Genomic DNA, 21,193 nt, shown 5'->3' with positions numbered 1-21,193 from the left:
TGCCCGCCCTCCTCCCTGCCTCCCGCCCTCCCTCATCTCTCCCCCCACCCCCCTCGCGCTCCAGGACCCAGCGCGGGCGGCGGGCGGGCAGGCAGGCGGCGGCCTCAGAGGGGAGAAGGAGCTGCGGTGGCGGCGGCGGCAGCCAGCAGCGGGAGGCAGGCCCAGCTGGGGACCGGGAGCCGGCGGCTGCTCCTCACAGGGGACCGGGAGTCTGTGGCCAGGCTCTCCCACCGAGGCCCGCGCCCCCGGGACACCCCACCCTCCTCCGCCTGCCTCTTCCACCTGCTCTTCTCCCTCCTCCCCTCCCTTCTCCCCTCCCTTCTCCCCATCTCTCCACCTCGCCAGCCCCCTCCTCGGCCTCTCCAGGTCTCCCAGCACCCATCCTCCCCAGCCCCAATCCTCAGCCTCTCCCCGCCCCCAGCATGCTGTTCCCTTGGGGGCTGAGGGCTTGAGGCCGCCTGGCACTTGCCTCATCCAGGGCAGGGCCAAGGCCCCAGGGGGGAGGGGGGAAAGGGGTGACCCCCTCCCCCCAGCCATCCCTCCCCTCCCCCACCTCTCCTGATGGCCGGCTTCCTTTTCTCCACCCAGTCCTCGCCCTCCGTGGCCCCCCCTGGCCGGCCCGGCTAGGGGAGGGGGCGGGGCCCTTTCCCGGGCCGGCTTCCCCCTCCCCCGGCTCTGCCTGCACCCCCCCTTCCATTTTCACCTTCCTCTACTCCCTTCCTCCCTCCTTCCCCTCTATTTTCTCCTTCCCCCTTTCCCCTCTCCCCTTCTCTTTCCATTTTCCGTTTGCTCCTTTCCCCTTCCTCCCCTCCCCGGCCCACCCTCTCCTCTTCCACCTGTCTTCTCTCCCCACTCCTGGGGAGCCACCGTTTTGGATTAGTTGGGGGCCACCGCCGGTGGCGGGGGAGGGGGCCCTGTGGACTGCCCTCCCCCCCCCGCCCCAGCCACACCACCACCCAGCGCCAGAGCATCTGCCCCTTGTCGCTCCTCGGGCCTCGAGGGAGCCCAGCCCTCCATCCCACCAGGATCCGTGAGTGTCTGCAGGGTGGGCGCTGGCCGGGCCCGGCCTGGGGCCTGGGAGGCTGCACTCGCTGCCGCCTGGTGGGGGCCTCGCGGTCCCTGCTCTCCAGACTGGCAAACCCTGGGCCCTCCATCACCTCGGCCTTTCCGCACCCCTTTCTGCTGGGTGCACAGCTCCCCTCCACCCCCACCCCGTCCCTCCAGCTTCCAGGGATCCCAGGAGCTGACCGGCTCTTACTTGTGGTCTCTCACCTCCTTCCCTCCTGCTCCTGGCATGTCCCCGCCCCTGCCTTCTCTGAGAAGCTCTGTCCTGCTGTGACTGTCTCCAGCGCTGCTGTCTGTCTGATCCCTCTGTTTTCTTCCTGAGCCTCCTTCTCTGCCTGCCGCGGGCCCGTCCCCATCCGAGCCGCCCTCCATCTCCTGGCAGTGTCTTTCCGTTTCTGAATCCCCATCTCGGTGTCTCTTAAGCCTCTCTCTGATTCTGCCGAACTTTTCTCTTAGCTGCTGGCCTAACCCTTTCTTGGCATGTCTCTCGAGAACACACTCTTTCCCTGTCAAAAACTCCTGTCTTTTTTGTCTGTCTGCCATGCCATGTCTGCCTGTCTTTCCACTTCTCCTTCTGCAACATTTGCTTCTCCCTGTTCCTCTCTTCACCTGTCCTTGTTCCTCTTTCTCTAGCTCTGGGCCCACAGGCAGTCTGTCTTCCTTCTCTCACTTTTTAGGGTCCTCTCCTTTATCCCCTTCCTTGCTTGCTTCCCCTGGATCCACCCTGGGTCCCCCCCGCCGCCTCCATCCTTCACTCACAGCCATGGCCCTGGCTCACTTTGTCATCTCCTTGGTGGTCCCTCTCTGCCCACCTCCCTCTCCCCCTCTCCCCTCACTTCTGCTTTACCGCCCCCCAGCCCTTGGCCTTTTCGTCCCCGCTGCTCCCCACGCCTTGGGGGCTTGCCAGCTCCTGGATCTTTTTCTCCCCCGTCCTATATGAGTGTCTCAGGGTGGAAGCATCTCTCTCTGGGTCTCCTTCCTTACAGGCGCTCACCCTACCTACCTGTTCCTCCCAGGTGCCCACTCTTCCTGCAGGCCCCCGTTTCCCTCCCGACTCTCACCCTCTCTCCCAGTTTGTGAGTCTGTCTCTCCTTTCACCCATCACTCTCTCCCTGGGTGCTTCTGGGTGCCTCTTGCTTTTTCAATCCTGCCTCTGCCTCTCTGGTCTCTTCCTCTGCTCTGGGCCTGGCCGTGCAACTCTGATACACTTTCTCTCTCTCTCTTGCACCTGTTAGGCTCTTTTCTGTCCTCCCCCTCACCCTGTTTGCCTTCTCACCCTTTGTGGGATTGCTTGCTAGTCCACAGTCTCTCTTCCCTCTGGCAGGGCCCCTAACCCTGCCCTTTCCGCCCAGCTCTTCTGCTGTTTCCCATTCCCACCTGACTCTTGCTTGTTCGCCTCTCCGGGCCTCAGGCCTGCCTGATCCCCTTCCCTCCTCTCCACCCCCTCTGTCCTGCCCCTGTCCCTTTTGGTGTCTTACTTCCAGGCTGTGGCCCTTTCCTTTGCTCTCATTTAGTCCCAGGTACTTCTTTTCAGTCCTTCTGTAGCTTCCCGTGTCTCTGCAGCCACTGGTCCACCCCCCACCCCATCCCCACTCTCTGTCTCTTTTTGCCTCTCTTGCACCTGTTCCTGCCACCTGTGGGTCCCTGCCTTCCTACACCCTGCCTCTCCCTCCGTCTTTCATCTTCCTGTCCTCGAGTCTCTGCTCTCTGATTTGCCTGGCTCTGCTCACCCGCTTGTCCCTGGAAGTCCCTGGAATCTCAGGGTGACCCATCTCACGCCTGCCTCTGTCCCAGCCGCACCCTCCACACTTCGTGTCCGTGAGCTCTTGTTTCTCTGTTCCTTGACTCTGTCCTTGACAAACCCTCACCTTAGACTCAGATTCCAGCCTGCAGCTCCCAGCCGGTCTAGCATGCCTCCCGCTCCACTGCTTCTCTTTCCCAGAGGCCCAGAGAGAGACAGTGACTTGCTCAAGGTCACACCGTGAGTTGGGGGCAGGGCCGGGACAGAGCAGGACTGACTGGATCTCCTGCCACCCTGGCCTGGGTTTTCCTGGCCACTTAGACGTGTGCCTCCCTGCTTCCCCAGCAGTGTTCCTTCTACCACCTCACCGTCTCCAGCCCTCCTCCCATGGGGAAGGGGTGTGGGGAACACACCCAGGCTGCCCTCCCAGCACTCCGGGCCCCCCGAGAATCCTCTCCCATGGGCCAGGGGGAGCTGTGCATACAGCCTAGCTCATCTCTGCCCAGAGTTGTGGGGGTCAGAGGTCACCCAGGGGCACCCAGAGGAATCCCTGACTCCCTGGTGGGGAGCAGTTGTGAGGCATGAAGATGTACCGCAGAGCCTTATCCTCGGCTCCCCAGAGCTGGAGAAGGGCAGCAGTTTGGCACTCACCTCTAGCAGGCATCCCCCCACCTTCGGACCTTACCCACCTATTCCCTCCCAGCTCTCCCTGGTTGTGGCCCGAGTCTGGTTCTGTCTTGCTTTCCTCCTCTGTCTTCTTGGTGACCCTGGGTCTCGCCCTGTGTCTTGGTTTCCCTCTCTCTGACTTCCCCGCTCCCTTGCTCTCCCTGCTTCTGTCCCTTCCCTCACTCCTATACTTTTGTTCTCCATCTCTGCGTCTCCCCATCTTTCCCATCTTCCCTCTTCTCTCTCTCCTAGTTGTTCTCCTCATTGCCCTGTAACTCTTCCCTGTTTCTATTTCTTTTACTATTTCCCTGTCTTCTTAATCATCTTTCTGTCCCATTGTGTTTCTGCTTGTTTTTTCTTTTCCTTTTCCTGAGTTCCTTGTCTGTCTTTTCTCTTTCTGTCTGTGTTTCTCTCCTTCTCTCTCTTTTCTCTATTTTTCAGCCCCTTTGCTGCGTGGGGTCCGTCCGTCTCCACCTCTGTGTCTCCATGTGTCTTTCTCTCCTCCCTCCCCAAGTTTCCTAACTCCCAGATACTCTCCCCTCCAGACCCGGATGTCCAGGCCTCTCTCCCCATGGGATTGTGGGAACCGGGAACGTCAGGAAGGTGCAAGTGAGGTCTGGGATGGGGTTGCCTAGCAACCACCGCATCCTCTCCAGCCGGTTTCTGTTGCCTAGTAACAGCCGCCTGCCCAAATACAGGGGCGGGACTGGGGGGTGGCACTTCCTGGTTCCCTATTGGGATGGGGATGGTTCTTAGAATTCCCCTTCTACCTGAGATCCCCCTGTTTGGGAGCTGTGAACGTCCTCTAGCAGTGCCTGGCCAAGCCTGAGCTTTCCTTCTAGCAATGTCCTCGGCAGCATGAGTTTCTTACCAGGGCAGGGTCCTCAGAGCTGGGAACCCCTCGTGACAATGTCTTGGGGTCTATGGTTATCAACCCCTCCCACAGGCCTCCAGGAGGGCTCTGCACCCCACATCACCAATCACCATGGGTCGGGGGTCCCCCTGCAGGTGGCGAGTGGGGGCCGCGGCAGCTGCATCCCCATGAGGAGGGGAGGAAGATGCCGGCTGAGCTGCTGCTGCTGCTGATTGTTGCCTTCGCCAGCCCCAGCCGTCAGGTGCTCTCATCACTGCGCATGGGTGAGGCTCCCTGGCATCCTCCCCGTCTCCTCAGAGAAACTCCCACCTGGCCCTGGGGTCCCCCCCTCCTGGGCCTCCAGTCTCAGCCTTCTTAAGGAGCTCAGAGTACCAGCCTCCAGCTCCTTCTTTCCCATGAACCCAGGAATCCAGGCCCCCAGGTCGTCCCTTCCTCAGGAATCAGGTGTCCAGGCTCTTCTAACCAAAGACCCAGAAATTCAGACCCCCACCCCCCTCCTCTCCTAGGACCCCTGAGTCTGGGTGCCCTGCCCCTCCTCCCCCAGGACCAGGAGTCTGGTCTCCAGCCTCTCTGTCCCCTCAGCCGCAATCCTGGACGACCAGACAGTGTGTGGTCGCGGTGAGCGTCTGGCCCTGGCCCTGGCCAGGGAGCAGATCAACGGGATCATCGAGGTCCCAGCCAAGGCCCGAGTGGAAGTAGACATCTTTGAGCTGCAGCGGGACAGCCAGTACGAGACCACGGACACCAGTGAGCGGGGCCCGGGGGCGCGGGGCAAGGCAAGGCAGGCCAGCAGCTGCACTCAGGCCTGTTCTCCCAGGGCCCTGCGTCCGTCCTTCTGTCCCCAGCCTCCTCAGCCTGCCTTTGTCCTCTTCTAGCTCTGGCTACTTCCTTTGGGTCTGTCTCTGCTTTCTCCTTCCTGTAGATGGCTGCTGTTGGCTGTGGGTGGGCGGTAAAGGGGTGAGCTCCACACTTGCCCTGGAGGAGATCCCAGCTTCATTTTCAGGATAAGCTTCACACCTGGCCGGGGAACCCAGCGCTTAGTAGCAGGGGCCCAGGCAGGGAGGCCAGGGACAGGGGCTGGCAAAGGCTTTCCGGAGAAGGCCAGACTGCCAGTGAGCTTTGACACACGATGGGGAATGGGTGGCCTTGGACACCCTGGGGAGCCTGACTTGCTACACTATGGGGTGCCTAAGGCTCTGTTGACTACTGACCAACTGAATGAAGGTTACAGGCATTCCTTGAACAAGTATGCTGGGGCCATGGACCTTCAGGCCTTAAAAGGGGTTTCTTTCCTGCAGGCCTTATCAGAGGCTTTATGATGTTTGTGTGTGTTTCAGATCTCTGTGAGAGAGCATGGGGTACAGTGTTTCCCAGAGTGTTCCAACTGTTGCATCTCAGAGCATAATCTGGGAGAAACTGGGATGGCGGGTGAGGCAGCAGATGGCATTCCAGGCATGTACCTGCAGCCTGGGAGCTGGAGGGGAGGAAGTAGTGTGATATTGGAGCCAGGGACCAGAGGGTGTGGGGTTGGGTGTAGCCTGACCACCTGGACTCAGGGCATGTTTGAGGGGCTCTTGAGAGGCTTCTGGACACTGGAATGTGACTGGGAAGTGGGAGGTAAGGCAGGGAAGATAGGCAGCCCGGCTGGAGGGGGCCCACAGAGCCACAGTGAAAGATGCTACCTTCCCCAACAAGCAATGGGGAGCCATAGATGGGTTTAGACCAGGGGATGTGGTCAGCACGGGGCTTCTGGGAGGTCAGTCTGGAGGCTGGATTTGAGGTGAGATGTGGTGGGAAATGGGGTGGGGGCTGGAGGCAAGGTGGTCCATGAGGATGCTAGCGCTTATCCAAATTGAGAGGCTTAAAGGAGGACAGAGGCAGAAGGGTTGAAGAGAAAGGGAAAGATGTGAGAAAATTTGAGGAAGAAGAAGGGGAAGGCCCTTGTTTTTGCCAACTGTTCAGTGAGTTTGAAACTTTTTCAAAATATAAACAGTTTATTAAAAAAAAAAAAAGGGACAGGACTTGGTAAGTAATTGGCTGTTGGGAGAAAGAGAGAGCGAGAGAGAAGGACGTTCCCAAGTGTCTAGTCTGTGCAAATGGTGGGGGCCTCACCAACATGGAAGATGTAGAAAGAACAAGTTTGGAAGACGATGAGGCATTCAGTTATCAGGTTTTATTTGGATGTGGTAGACACCCAGCTTGGGCTGGCTTAAGGACAAAAAAGAACTTTCAGCTCATTTCTCTAAAAGGCCCAAGCACTGATTTCAGGCATGGCTGGATCCAGGTACTCAAATGCTATCTCAGGAATCTCTGTCTCTGAGCCCTACTTTTCTCTGAATGGCTTCATTTTTGGACATACTCTCCCTAGCAGCTCAAAGCTTACATCTCACCTGTTTAGCAAACCCGCTAATAATTGCAGCAGAAGACACGGGAAAGGCTTCAGTGGTCTGGTTTGCACCGTGCCCATCTCTGAGTCACTCGGTGTGGCCGGGAGGATGTGGTTCCGTGACTGGGCAGGCCTGGGTCATGTGCCAGTCAGTCCTGAGGGAGGGGATGGTTCCCTGAGGAAAACTTAGGTTTCTGTTCTGCAAATGGGCACTGGGTAGGCAAAAGCCATGGCTTTATACCTCCCAGGGTTGAGACACTCTCATGTTTAAGGAGAAGAGAAAGGAGAAAGCAGAGGAGCAAGTAAATGCAACAGACAAACGGTGTTTGGAGTGGGACTGGGTCCAGGGGACGTGGCTGTGGTGTAGGGTGGAAGAGGGGATGTTGGATATATCATAGGTGGTCACTGGGTTAAAACTGTTGAGAAACATGAAGGCTGAGAAACAGGGCACTGGATTTGCAGGCCGGAAGGAGGCTGCTGGTGTCCTTTTCTCTTCATCCCTTCTTTTGTTTCCCTGTTGGCCTGACCTGCCCCTCTGATGCCATGTCTCCCTGTCTCTCTCTCTCTCTGGCTTGCGCCTCCTCTTTTTCTCCACTGAGATGTTGGGGACAGGGATTGGGCCTTTGGGTCTAGGGTGGCAGAGGCAGATCAGGCTCCGAGAGTCTGGATCCTCTCCCGGGCCAGGAAGGAGAGGACAGAGAGGGAGTCTGACTGCGGCCTCTCTCCGCCCCTTGCAGTGTGTCAGATCCTGCCCAAGGGGGTCGTGTCTGTCCTGGGGCCCTCGTCCAGCCCTGCATCTGCCTCCACCGTGAGCCATATCTGTGGGGAGAAGGAGGTGAGGTGGGGAGCGGGGTGGGGTGAGACGAGGGCTGGGGAAGAGTGGGGCAGGACAGAAGCAAAAGTGCCTTCTCTCTCCAGATCCCTCACGTCAAGGTGGGTCCCGAGGAGACGCCCCGCCTTCAGTACCTGCGCTTTGCATCTGTCAGCCTGTACCCCAGTAATGAGGACGTCAGCTTGGCCGTGTCCCGAATCCTCAAGTCCTTCAACTACCCCTCGGCGAGCCTCATCTGTGCCAAGGCTGAGTGTGAGGGGGGACAACTACATGTTTTGTTTTCTACTCCCCTCAAGCGCCCCTTCCTAAGAGATCTAGGCCAATGACACAGGCCCTAGGCCCCCTGGTTATAACCCTTGGGGTCCCAGGCTCTTCTGGGCCCCACTATCCCTTCCCCTCAGGATCTGAGACCTCTGTTTCTGCCGGCCCCTTCCCTTTCCTCCAAAGACAACCATTTGGCCAGCAGGGATTTGCTAAGCACCTACTGTGCTTAGCAAATCCCTCTCCGTCCTCTCCTTCCCTGCCCCCCAGGGGACCTTCCTGGCCCAGGAGAGGATCCAGACTCTCGGAGCCTGATCCGCCTCTGCCACCCTGGGCTCAGCTGTGCACAGCACTAGGCGCCCTCCCTGACCTGCAATGCGAGACACTCAGGGACTGTAGGAAAGCCAGCTCCTTCTGGGAGCTTCAGAGCCTGCGTCCCCAAGAAAGGGACATCTAAGCTGGGCCTGAAGGCTGAGGAGATACAGAGCTAGGGAGGGGTGGCAGGTCTGTTCTGAGCAGGGGCAGAGGCAGAGGGTCCAGGGGAGCATGGCCCCTTGGAATGGCTAAAAGCTGCTCATGGCAGCTGGAGTGTGGAGAGTAATGAAGTGGGAGCTGTGGCCAGGGGCCTGTTCCTGCTGGACCTTGTGCTTTATCCTGGGGGTGATGGGGAGCCATGGAAGGTTCTATGTGGGGTGGGGCAAGGGGACACTGGCAGATCTGCAGCATAGGGGGAGCTCTAGGCACAGTGAAGAGTGGCTGGGAGAATGATTGAGGGGTGGCAGACAGATACGATGCTGATTGGTGCTGAGGTGGTGGCATCTGAGTTGGAGGGGACAGAATGGATTTGAAGTGGTGGGGAGGTGATGTTGAGGAACCAGATGGAGGGGAAGGGAGGAGGGAGCGGAGTTGAAGGTGCTGCTGGGCTTCTGCCCAAAGAAGGAGGAGGGCTGCGAGTCCCCTGGGGATGTTTGATGTGTCTTTGAGACATTCAAGTGGAGAAGTCCAATAGGCTGGTGGATTTGTGGGTGCCTCTTTGAGTGTGAGAAAGGGCCATGCTCAGTAACTTCTAGAAGGAATTCATCTTTCCAAAGGCATTTTTTGGGCACCTACTGGTGCTAGACACCGTTCTCGGGAATTGAGATATAGCAGTAAGTGTAACGGACAAACCCCTGCCCTTGTTGAGCCTCTATCCTAATGAGAGGAGTCAGGCAATAAACACCATAGGAAAGTGACTTATGTAGTTAGAAGGCACAAGTTCTGTGGAACAAACAGAAGAGGGGAATGGGGGTGCTAGAGTAGGGGTGGGGTGCACCTTCAAATGGGGTGGCGAGTGTGGGCCTCCTGCACAAAGACCCGAAGGGAAGGGAGGGGAAGGGTGTGACAGGTGGAGGGAACAGCCCATGCAAAGGCCACAGGACAGGAGTGTGCTCAGCAGCCAGGAGGCCAGTGTGGCCAAGGGAGGGAGGGAGGAGGTGGTAGGTACATCCCTTGTGGCCTTGGGGGCCGTGGTGAGGACTCTGGCCTTTACTCCTAGTGGACTAGGAAGCCGTTAGAGGGTTTCGAGCAGCAGAGGAGCAGATTTGATCAGATCTGATCGATGTCTTTCTGGCTGCTGTGTGGGGAATAGCCTCTGGGGCTGGGGTGGGGGGCAGGGAGCGTGGCTGCTGCACCAGGAAGGAGATGGCGGGAGCTCGGGACAGGGCTGCACCTGTGGAGAGGTGTGGGGGGTTCTGATGTGTTTCGAAGGCAGAGTTGACAAGGTCTGTAGAGGGACGGGGCATGGGTGTGAGAGAGCAAGGAAGCAAGGCCAGTGTCAAGGAGTTTGGCCTGAGTGACTGGAAGGATGGAGCTGCTGTGCTTGTTGTGGGGCCGTGACTGAGGAGAGCAAGAGTCTGGTTTGGAGCATGGAGTGTTGGAGAAGCCTGTCAGACATTGCGGTGAGATGAGATGTTCAGAAGGTGGCAGAAGAGAGGAGTCTAGACTTCTGGGGAGAGGTTTTAATTTGGAGGACCCAGGCCTCGGGCCCAGGATCCCAGGGGACTCAGTTCGGGACTGCTGTCCCCTGTCCCTGAGCACTCCCTCCAGTGCTGCCCCCAGCCCCTGTGCCCTGTGGAAGGGCTCCCACCCCACGGTCTGACCCTGAGCCCTCCCCAGGCCTGCTGCGACTGGAGGAACTGGTGCGCGGCTTCCTCATCTCCAAGGAAACACTGTCAGTGAGGATGCTGGATGACAGCCGGGACCCCACGCCGCTGCTCAAGGAGATCCGTGATGACAAGGTGTCCACCATCATCATCGACGCCAACGCGTCAATCTCCCACCTCATCCTCCGCAAGGTGGGCGCCTCCCCCCATCTCTGATGCCCTGAGGGAAACGCGGGGTGACTGGTGGCAAGGCACCCAATATCCATGGGCCTCAGCTCCCACGGGGGTGCCAAGAGCCTCTTAGAGCAGACTGGCAGACGAGAGTCCTAAAGATTGCCACATGGCTTGGCCACTTCCCAGTGGCGTGACCCTGGGCAGTGAGGACATTAAACCATAACAGGCTGTCCTGGGGGCCAGTCGAGTAGAGAGGACACAGAGCTCTCAGGACAGCCTGGCCGGAGCACCTGCCAGCAGAGCGGGAGCAGCTGGCTAGTTTGCTGAGTGTCCACTCTGCGGTGGGCTCTGTGTGGAGGCCCCCATTGCATGTGCCATTTTCTGGGCTCTCACCTCACCCGGTCGGGCAGGTGCGATGAGCGTTTTGTAGATGAAGGAGCTGGTTGGGGTTCAGAGCGGGGAAAGGACTGACTCAGAGTCACCCAGGAGAAGCAAACGCAGGACTTTCCCCCACGGGCCTGACACTTGCTGCCCCCCACCCCCCCCAGTGACCGCCACTCATTAATCATTCATTTGCTTCCCTGCTCTTAATTTTTCCTCCTAATCAAATTTGTATTCTCTGTTTTTCTCCAGTGTCTTTTTTTATTAAAACCATATGTCACTGCTGAGTGTAGCTTTCAGGAAGTGTGACCAGAATCCAAGGGCTCTCAAGGCAGGCGGTCGAGGGAGAGGTTTTGAGAATTCGGGTGCAGGCATCCCTGGGCTGGCACCCCAGCTCCGAGCTCTGTGCCCGGTTGTCACCTTCCCCTGTGAGGAGTGGGGCCGTGACCCAGGGGACAGGCGCCCAGCCCAGATCCTGCCACCCAGGCGGGAAAGAAAGGTGTCGTTTTATGTCATAATTATTAAAGGGAGCCAGGAGTGGGCACTGCTGGCATGGAGAGTTTTTCCATCTCTTTTCCTTGAAGAGTGTGAGGAGCAGCTCAAAAAATTGAATCTAGAAACTTAAATAAGCTGCTTTCTAGAAGTTGCAAATTGTTTTTAAGGATTGCAGGGGGCAGTTTGTCTGTCCTCCTGACCAGGCTGAGCCCTCCATGTTAGCTGCCAGGGCAGCCTTGGGGCAGAGCAGGCGTTAAGGGCCCCCCTCCTCACCCTAACTGTCTCTGAGGCGTCACCTAGACTGTTTCCAGAAGGAGGTTCTCTGGGTTCTGTAATGAGGGAGGCTGTTCCCGGCCCCCGTTCTCTTCTCCAGTAAACCTTTGTTCCACCTGGGGCTCCAGCCAGACAGCGGGCCGGGACTTGAGGGGCCAAGGCCCCCCCCCCCCCCCCCACTGCCTCTCTGCTCTCTCTCTGTCTCTGGTGTTTCTTAACTGAGTTTCCGGTGTCGTCCTCTCTCGGGTTCTCCTTGTGTCTGCCCGTGGACCTCTGCCTCTGGCGCTACCTCTTGGTCTCCCCTGCGCTCTCCAGGCCTCAGAGCTGGGAATGACCTCCGCCTTTTACAAGTACATCCTCACCACCATGGTGCGTACTCCCCCTGCCCTGCCCACCACAGGGTCTGCCCCACTTGGCTGTGGCCACAGGCCTCACCACCTCTCCTTGGGCCCAGGACTTCCCCATCCTGCATCTGGACGGAATTGTGGAGGACTCTTCCAACATCCTGGGCTTCTCCATGTTCAACACCTCCCACCCCTTCTACCCCGAGTTTGTGCGCAGCCTCAACATGTCCTGGAGGGAGAACTGTGAAGCCAGCACCTACCCCGGCCCTGCGGTGAGCACGTGCCCTCGCCCCTGACCCACGGATACCCTGTCACACCAGAGACACATCCTACTCACACTTACAGGGGCCTCCTAGTGGGGCCCTGAGACGATCTTCCCTTTTTTCTCCTCCTCTGCTCCAGCACACCAGCCTCCTTGAGGTGCCCCTGGCCTCAGGGCCTTTGCACTTGTCTCTCCCTCTGCTGAGCGTATGCTTCTACAGTGAGCAGTGGTTTGTGCCCTCCTTGCCAGGTCTCTGCTCAGATTCCCCTCAGTGGTTGTTCCTGGCTCCTCATATTTAAAAAATTGCAGACTACCCAACATTTGGTCCCTTTCCCTGCCTTATTTTTCTCTACACTACCTATCTTTGCTCATCCAGTCCTATGTGGTTTACTCTACAATTTGTTGTAAGTTCCATGAAGGCAGGGTTTCTGTCTCTTGTTCACCATTGTATCCCCAGCACCTAAAACAGACCCTGGCTCTTAGTAGGCATCCGATAGATATATATATATGTTGAATAAACGTAAATGTACCAAAAATGCATATTTACGTGTATTTGTTCCCAGACACGTGCTCACACACCACTATTCCAAGGCCCAACTCAAAATGCACACGTGCGTACACAGAGCCTGCAGCAGGCAGGGTGCACACAGACCAGCCCTGCACCCACACACGACAGAGGCACATTCACCCACACCCCTACGTGTACCTGCAGGACTCATATGTTCATCCCTTTACGGACATGCAGTGAAAACACACACTGATGCTCTCTCACGGTTGTCAGTCATGGCTGAGGGGCCGGTGTGAACCTCAAGCTTACTGTGTGCCAGGCACTGTTCCGAGCCTTTACCTGCATGATCTCATTGAACCCTCATAGTAGAGCTCGGAGGCGGAGATGATTATTACCCCCATTTTACAGGGGAGGCAAATAAGGCTCAGAGAGAGGTAAGACTCGGCTCTGGGTCACAGAGGCGGGGAGGAGTAGAGCCGGGTCTCCAGTGCAGAGCTGCCTGCCCCCCAGGCCCAGCTCAGACCCATCCTGCTCTCCCTGCTCCCTGGATGTCTTGCCCACCATGTGTGGACCTAGACAGTTGGACACACGCTTGCCCACTCCCATATACCCTCAGACACCCTCCCAGGCTGCTTGCATGGGCCTCACAGGCATGGTTCTTGGGCCCACACCCCCCACACGTGGGTGATAGCTGGTCACCCAGGTGGACCCACTCAGGCAGGCCCTGCCCCAGAGACGCCAGGCCATGTGCCGCTGGGGAGAGCTCCACCCGCCAAGATGTGGGGTGACATGCACACCTTCCAGGCTGCCAACGCCCCCCACTCATTGCCTGACAGCCCCCTCCTCGCCCCTGACACACCCAGGCTCCCATTCCTGGGAGAGAGCAGTCTGAAGGCCTGGGGGTAGCACCACAGGGGTCTCCGGGGCTCCCCAGCTAAGCCTCCTCTCTCCCATCTCTCCCCCTCTTCTGTGCACCCCAGCTGTCAGCCGCCCTGATGTTTGACGCCGTGCACGTGGTGGTGAGCGCCGTCCGAGAGCTGAACCGCAGCCAGGAGATCGGCGTCAAGCCGCTGGCCTGTACGTCGGCCAACATTTGGCCCCATGGAACCAGCCTCATGAACTACCTGCGCATGGTGAGCAGGGAGCGGGGAGGCGGAGGTGGAGGAGGGCAGGGTGGCACCACCGCGGGATGGGGGCGCTCACTGTGTCCACCTCGCGGTCCCTCTCTGCCCCCTCTCCTCCCACCCCCACCTCCCGGCTTTCTCTGGGCCTCTCTCTCATTCTTTCTGTCTCATCTCTTCACTCGGGTCTTCCCCTGCCTTCTGGGTTGCTTGCCACCTGGGTCTGGCTCTTTCTCTGCATCTTGTCCCTATCCCGTCGTCCCCTTGCGGTGGTCTTCCTCTCTTGACTGCGGTGCTTCCGGATTCCTCTCCCTCCCTCTCGTGGCTCCACCTGGATCTCCTCACACTCTCTGCCAATGGCTCCTCCCTCTGGGCCTTTCCCACCCCGCCCGCTGCCCCGCCTCCCGGCCCTCTGCCCCTCCTCCCGGCCCTCTGCCCCGCCTCCCCACCGTCTGCCCCGCCCTTTTCCCCGCCTCCCCGCCCTTTGCCCCGCCTCCCGCCGGCTGCCCCGCCTCCCCGCCTTCTGCCCCGCCTCCCGGCCCTCTGCCCCCACCCCCCCGCCCGCTTCCCCGCCTCCCCGCTCTGCTAGGTAGAGTATGACGGGCTGACCGGGCGGGTCGAGTTCAACAGCAAAGGGCAGAGAACCAACTACACCCTGCGCATCCTGGAGAAGTCCCGGCAGGGCCACCGCGAGGTGAGCAGGCCCAGACGACCGCAGAGCCCAGGAGGGTGGGGCCGGCCGGGCCCAGGGTTGCTGCGTCTCCGGCGGGGCCGGTGCTGAAGGTGCCCTCTCTGCCCCAGATCGGGGTGTGGTACTCGAACCGGACCCTGGCTATGAACGCCACCACCCTGGACATCAACCTGTCGCAGACGTTGGCCAACAAGACCCTGGTGGTCACGACCATCCTGGTGAGTGGCTCTAGAGAGGGAGTTGGGGGTGGGAAGGGGTCCTGGCCCCGAGCCCTTCCTGAGAGGCACCCTGAGCCCAGTCCTCACTCCCACTGTGAGACAGAGGATGCTGTGGCTGGGGTGAGCCCACAGGGTCACCGAGGGATGTGACGCTGGTGCCTGACAACCCAGGTGTGGCCCTGGCACCACCCTCCTAACTGCTACCTGTGCAGGTGGGAGCAGAGGCTCTGCTCTCACACCCAGACCCAAGCCCAGACTCGTGTCACCGGAGGCTCCTACTCAGCAAGCCTGTGGGCAGTCGGTGGCGATGGTTGTGACTGTGGGAGCAGGAGGCATGAGTGGAGCTCCTGGCACAGGCTTGGGCATATGGGAGACCCTTGTTGCCACATTTGCCAACCCAGTGTGTCACCACGTGCCAATGTACTTAGTATCCATTTCGAAGATGTAGAAACCAAGTCTCAGAGAGGTGCTGCAACTTGCCTAGGGTCCCACAGCAAGCCTGTGGCACAGCCAGGACTAGAAGCCATGTCTTTAAGGTTCCAGACCCTCAGTCTTAATCTTTGTGCTCTAAAGCTCCAAAACCAGCCATAGGCTTTGTCCTGGTGCTGCCACTCCCATATTTTACTATCAGGGAAGCTGAGGCCCTGAGAAAGGACATGGTTTATAAAAACCTGAGATGGAGGGACCCTTTGTGCATCCACAAATATTTATTGAGTCCCCATTCTGCCCTGGGCACCGTGCTAGGCCCTTTCCAGGTGTCATTCTAAACCTCACAGCCACCCCACCTGGTAGGTCCTACTTTCTTGCTTTTGAAGATAAGGAAACAGGTCACGCAGCAAGTTCCTGGTGGAGCTGAAGGTCAGGCTCCAGAGCCCCTGACCTCCCCATGCACCCTGCTACCCCCCACAAGACCCTTGGCCCTGGAGGAGGTCAGGGAGGGGTGGCATGCATAGCCCTGGAGAGCAGGAGGCTCCCCGAGGAGCTGGGCTTCATGAGCTGCCCCAAGCCCAGGACCTGTGGGTGCCATTGTCAGCAGGAGCCCCTCAGTAACTGTGAGCTGGGCCAGCCGAAGTCCAGAGAGGGTTCCTGGGAGTATTGGTGACCCCTAAAGCAGTGAGTTGCAGAGCTATTTCCTTGGTCCCTAGGGAACTCCTGACCTGAAGTGGACCTCATGTCTCTCTGGAGAAGGGCCAGTGATCCTGCTGGGGAGGGACAGATGGCCTGCAGATGGGAAACCAGACTATTGTAACAGCCTCACCCCGGGGCCCTGAGGGCTGGGTGGGGCCGACTGGGAAAAGTGTACCTCTGTGGGTGTGGGTGTGGTCAGTCCCAGAGGCCTTCTGGGTGTGGAAGAGACAGGGTCCTGGGTAGGGGGATGGGGACAGAGGTGAGAGTGGGGATGTCAGGAGAGCTGAGCCAGGACCTCAGGGGACTTCACGTCTCTTTTTCATACTCCTCTCCCCATCTCCCCAAGATGCTGAGATTGGCCTGAGAGCCAATATTGTTCTTCTCTCCCTGATGTTCATTCTTCTGTTGGTGGATTCATTCATTCATTCATTCATTCATTCAGCAAATATTTCTGAAGCTGCTCTGTGCCAGGCTTTGCACAAACTGTGGAGACACAGAAACGAGTCATGGGTGGACTTGTGGTTTCCCTGCTCCTGAGTGGAGTTGGGGGAGGGAATCCCAGTCTGATGGAGAAATTAGGCCTAGACATAATCATTCCAACATAGGGTAAGGAGGGCTGTGGGACCACCAAAGAACTGAGGGACCGATTCAGTTTTAGAAGGCTTGAGGAAGGCTTCACAGAGAAGATGACATTAGATGGGGTTTTAAACTTTGCATAGGAGTTGGGTGCACGAAGGAGGGGCAGGGCACCCAGCTGGCAGAGAGCAGGAGCAGAGGCCTCAGGAGGTGGTGTTTGGGTTGGACACGGAGGCAGTGGGAAGTCATTGGGCACAGCCAAACGTGCCCTGTCCATTCCTGCACATTTTCGGACATGTGTCGAGGGGCAGGGCCTGAGTTAGGCTCTTGGGGATTCAGACGTGAGTCAAACTGGGGGCCTGGTGGAAGGTGCAGGCCAGGACTTGTCTTATTCCCTGCCCTGTCTTTAGGGCCTAGAGCCGCACATGGTGCAGAGCAAGTATGGAGGGGGCAGTGAGCACTGAGGCTCAGGGCTGCAGGGCAGCAGGTGGGAGGCTCTCTCTGAAGGACTCAGTTGTGCTTACACTTCATCTTGGAAGGGTGCTGAGCAGGAAGGGACGGGGCCAGGCCTGGGTGTCGGAAGAACAACTCCGGGGCCCCTGAGGGAGGCTGCTGGAGAAGAGAGGGGGTCCCAGGGGAGAGGATGAGGCCTGGCTGGGGCCATGGGAAGGAGGAGCAGCCAGATGACAGACGTTAAGCAGCGCAGGCAGGGCAAGGCAGCCTGTGGGCAGGGCGGGGGAGCAGGAGGAGGTCAGTGGGTGATGGGGTGGAGGATGGGGCCGGGGACTATCCTTTGCACCACACCACCTTGATTTCTGCTTCCTCTGAGCCTTCGGGGCTGCTTCTAGGCCTGGCACTGCCATCAGCATGCTGTGCAACCATGGGCATTATTTCTCTTCTCTTCCCTGTCCTCAGTTTCCTCTTTTAACATGAGGGGATTAAAATATTCATAACAGAGTGAGGGGGTCAGACTAGATCAGGGTTGTTTAAACTGTGCTCCAGGAGGTCCTGGACATGGATTTGGGTCCTGGGTGCATGAAAGAGACCAGGGAAGCAGCTTGTGAAGAATATTCTAGAATCCACCCTCCTCTAATTTTTTTGTTTTCAGTTTCAAGATATTTTTCTTGAAGTGTAGCAGGCATACAGAAATGTGCAGAAATCATAAAAGTACCGTGCACCAGATTTTTACGAAGTGAACTCATCTTCCCCAGAGCCTCCTTTTGCCTCTTCAGTCACTAACCCTTAAGGGTAACAGCCATCCCAACTCCTGTCACCATAGATTAGCTTCGCCTGCCTTTGAACTTCACATAAATGACATTGTATGTGTGTTCTCTCTGTGTCTGGCTTCTTCCGCCCAACGATATGTTTATGAGATTCATCCAGGTTGCTGTAAGTAGTTTATGCTCATTGCCATCAGTTGTGAATGTACCGCAGTTTACTTCCCCGTCAAAAGTAGATGGACGTTTGAGTTGTTTCTGTTTTTTTCTCATGAGTATGCACTATAGGAAACCTGTCTTTTGGAGAATACATACAGGCTTGCCTTTTGGATATAGACCTGGGAGTGGGGTGGCTGGACCACAGGGCCGGTGTCTATCTGTTTGGCTTTAGTAAATACCGCCAAAGCGTCTTCTAAAGTGGCTGTCCCCATTTACACTCCCACCAGCAGTGTATGAGGGAGAATCCCAGTTGTTCCACATCTTCACCAGCATTTAGTGTTGACTGTTCTTTTCATTTTAGCTCTTCTGGTGAGTGTGTAAAGTCATCAAACCACACTGCAGTTTCCATTTGCATTTTCTTCATCACCAGGGAGGTTGACCACCATTTTGCATTTATTGGCTGCTTGGAAATCCTCTTCTGGGAAGTTCCCGGTGAAGTGAAGTCTTTTTCGGTTTTTTAAAAATGGGGATATATGACCTTTTTACTGATTCGTGTGAGTTTTTATACATTCTGGTGCAAGTCCATTATCAGATATAAGGATTGCAAATATCTTTTCCCACTTTGTGGCTTGACCTTTCACTCTTAATGGCATCTTTTGATGAGATTAGATTTTTAATTTTAGTAATGTTCAGTTTATCTGTTCTTTTTTCTTTATGATTAATGCTTTTAGAATTTAAGAAGTCCTTGCCTTCCCCCAGGGTCATGAAGAGATTCCCCTATTTGTTTTCAAAAAACTTAATTATTTTGCTTTTTACATCGAGATCTGCAATCCACCTGGAATTGATTTTTCCATGTCATGCGTGATAGGGGGTCAGGATACATTTTTTTCCGTATAGATATTTAATTGAACAGCACCGTTTCTTTAAACGATCGTTCTTTGCCCCCTTCACTGCAGCCTCACCTTTGTCATAAATCAAGTATCCATATACTTGGGGTTGCCGGGCTCTCCATTTATTGCCTATTTGTCTGTCCTTGCTTTAATACCACAATGTCTTCAGTACCATAGCTTGAAGTTAGTTGTTAAAATCTGGGGGAATAAGTCCTCCAGTCTTGTTCTTCAGGATTGCTTTGGCTCTTCTTAACTCTTTGTCCATATACATTTTCATATACGTTAATGTTTTATTAATTCAGTACATTGGCGGAGGGACAGAGATTAATGCAAACCTACTTAAAAGAGCTCAGAGTGGGTAAGGAGTGAAAAATCAATCTCCTCCCTTCCCTGGTCCCCCATGTCCTTTCTCCAGAGGCCACCAGCCTTCCAGAAATATCTGCACATACAAGCACTTCCCCACTCTTTTCTTTCACAAAGAGTGGCATTTTGAACACGTTGTTCTGTACTTGTTTCTTTTTTTCTCTTAATATATCCTATAGACCTTGTTATTTTAGTAGTTGCATGGGATTCTTTTATAACATTAGTAATCTTTATAGTTTATCCCAAATTAGATTGTTCCCCATCTCTGTTCCTGCTCTAAGCCACCCTTGATTCTCTTGGACCTGCATTTTTGTGTGTAGGTGCGCAGCCATCCCTAGAACGAATCTTTAAAATTGGGCTTAGCAGCATCCCTCAGTCTGCCTGCTCTCTTGGGCTTCCATGTAAGATTTTCCTGGCAGAAGTCTGAAAACTTTGGATTAGAGGCTCTCTCAGGAGCCTTCAGTTCTCACAGTCTGTGGCTCTCATTGATTCTTGGACTGTCGTTTTCTGATCTTGAATTCTGTTCACAGGCCCCAGTCTCTGTTTCTGGCCCCATCAGCTCCGACCTTCGACCCAAATCTACAACCCAAGCTCCTCAATCTTGAATTCGGGAACAGCTTGGCATGGTGGAAAGAACAACGGCTTTGGAGTACACGGCATCTGGGTTTTGAATCCCAGCTCTGCCCTGTCCCTGTCTGCTTCCCCCACTTCGGCTGTGTGGCTTTCAGCAAGACAACTTTGCTTCACTGAGCTTTGGCTTCCTCCTCTGTAAATCAAGAGGGCTATGAGAGAGCCTTCCAGCTCTAACACTAGGTGCCTGTCTCGAGGATTCTCGATTTCTGCTTTTCCAGGTTTGATACTGGATCCCTGGCTCTGTTTCTGGCCTCTCTCGTGTCTAATTTCTGATCTGTCCACTGGAGCTCACTCTAGCCCTGGGCTTAAGAGCAGAGCTTTGGAGTCAGACAGACTTGTCCATCTTAGCCACTTACTACTTCTCCGGACTTCAGTGTCCTCATCTCGAAAACAGCGGTAATAATATCAGCCTCCCACACTGACAGAATAGCTGTCACACAGCAAGCCCACAAGAAACACTAGCTACTGCCGCTATTATTAGTATCAGCTCACATTCCTGCTCCCAGTTCCACAATTTTGGATTTGGAAAGGCAGCTTGGTAGAGAGAGAGAGAGAAGCACTGACTTTCCTCCAACTCCTTGGTCCTCAGCTGTGGGCTCTGTGGGGCCCAGGAGCCCAGGGCCTGTCACAGGTTCTGGCCTCCCAGTAGGAGGTTCTATATCTATTGCTATTTAACAAACCACCCCAAAAGCCATGGCTGCAAACAATAACGATTTATTATCTCTCGTGAGTCTGGGGGTTGACTGAGTATCTCTGCTTGTCTCTCCTGGGCCAACTCATGTGGCTGCATCCAGCGGGCGGCTAGGCTGGGCTGGAAGGTCCCAAGTGGGCGTTACTGCTGGCCCTTGGCTGGGGCGCCTCAGCTCACTCGTCCTCCAGTGGGCTAGCCTGGGTCTGCTTCCATGTGGTCTCTCTCAGAGTTCCCAGTGGGCAAGAGTAGACTTGACTTCTAAGGCCTAGGTGCTGGAATTCACATGGCATCCCTTCCGCCACATTCTATGGGCTAAGGCAAGTCCCAAGGCCAGCTGGGATCCAAGGGGCAGGAGAACTGACTCCACCCCTTGATGGGAGGAGCTGCAAGACACTGTGGCCCAGTCTGCCACAGAGCTCAGTAAATTATTTGTTGAATGAATGAGAGGTCACAGAGGCCTCAGTTACCATATCTGCCAAATACGTCTAATACCATCTCCCGGGCAAGGCCACTGTGAGGAGGAAGGTGATGTGGGAGAGTGAACCCAGAGCAGGGCTGACGCTCAACGCACAGTGACTACTGTGGTTATCTTTGCCAAAGCTCCTCTTTCCAGGCTTCTGAAAGGTTGTTTCCTAAGCTGTTTTGTTTGTAAGTCCAAAGTAACACTGTACACCCATTTGGACAGTGACTGTATCAACTTAAGTTTTCCTTTTGTTGCCTTCATCTTCAAATGCCTCTTCTTTGTAGTGCTTTGAACTGCTCCCTCTGCTTTTGTGTTTACTTGGCACAATGGGGTCAGTGAAATGTGCTCAGACTGCTCAGAAATAAGCATCAACAGGGCAACCCAGCCCCAGAACAGAGGATGCAAACTGGCAGATGTGTTTGTTTGGCCTGCAAAGCATTAAAAAGAAAAAAAATAAAAAATAAAAATAAAAATAGGTATTGGAATTTGAATTAGTTGCTAACCTTTATAATGAGGAGATTTTACAAAACAATCTAGCTTTCCAAATTCTCTTAAAATTGGACCATCTGGCATCCCAGGCCCACTCCCTCATGGTGGCCTTTGGCTGGAGCTAAATCACCGTGGGGGACACTGCAGTGTT

The 21,193-nt window shown here is 56.0% G+C and overlaps 1 protein-coding gene across 3 annotated transcripts in view; it reads left to right on the top strand.

The window, feature by feature from the left end:
• Positions 1–21,193, top strand: part of GRIK5 (glutamate ionotropic receptor kainate type subunit 5) — a 62,860-nt gene that overhangs the window by 2,857 nt on the left and 38,810 nt on the right. Inside the window, exons 1-11 of one of the 3 annotated variants that reach the window (XM_037820606.1) lie at positions 90–1,030; positions 4,481–4,609; positions 4,929–5,093; positions 7,470–7,567; positions 7,651–7,816; positions 9,980–10,158; positions 11,605–11,658; positions 11,744–11,905; positions 13,384–13,536; positions 14,114–14,218; positions 14,326–14,433. In XM_037820606.1, the coding sequence (XP_037676534.1) occupies positions 4,531–4,609; positions 4,929–5,093; positions 7,470–7,567; positions 7,651–7,816; positions 9,980–10,158; positions 11,605–11,658; positions 11,744–11,905; positions 13,384–13,536; positions 14,114–14,218; positions 14,326–14,433 (1,269 nt within the window). In that variant the 5' untranslated portion in view covers positions 90–1,030; positions 4,481–4,530. Of the gene's footprint in view, positions 1–89; positions 1,031–4,480; positions 4,610–4,928; positions 5,094–7,469; positions 7,568–7,650; positions 7,817–9,979; positions 10,159–11,604; positions 11,659–11,689; positions 11,906–13,383; positions 13,537–14,113; positions 14,219–14,325; positions 14,434–21,193 lie in introns of those variants that run through there. The other 2 variants (XM_037820604.1, XM_037820605.1) reach the window with 2 other exon arrangements.

The sequence above is a fragment of the Choloepus didactylus genome, chromosome 27 (assembly GCF_015220235.1).
Source record: "Choloepus didactylus isolate mChoDid1 chromosome 27, mChoDid1.pri, whole genome shotgun sequence".
NCBI classification, from domain to species: domain Eukaryota; kingdom Metazoa; phylum Chordata; class Mammalia; order Pilosa; family Megalonychidae; genus Choloepus; species Choloepus didactylus.
The sequence above is the reverse complement of the archived record's forward strand: the minus strand, read 5'-3'. Positions and strand labels throughout refer to the sequence as shown.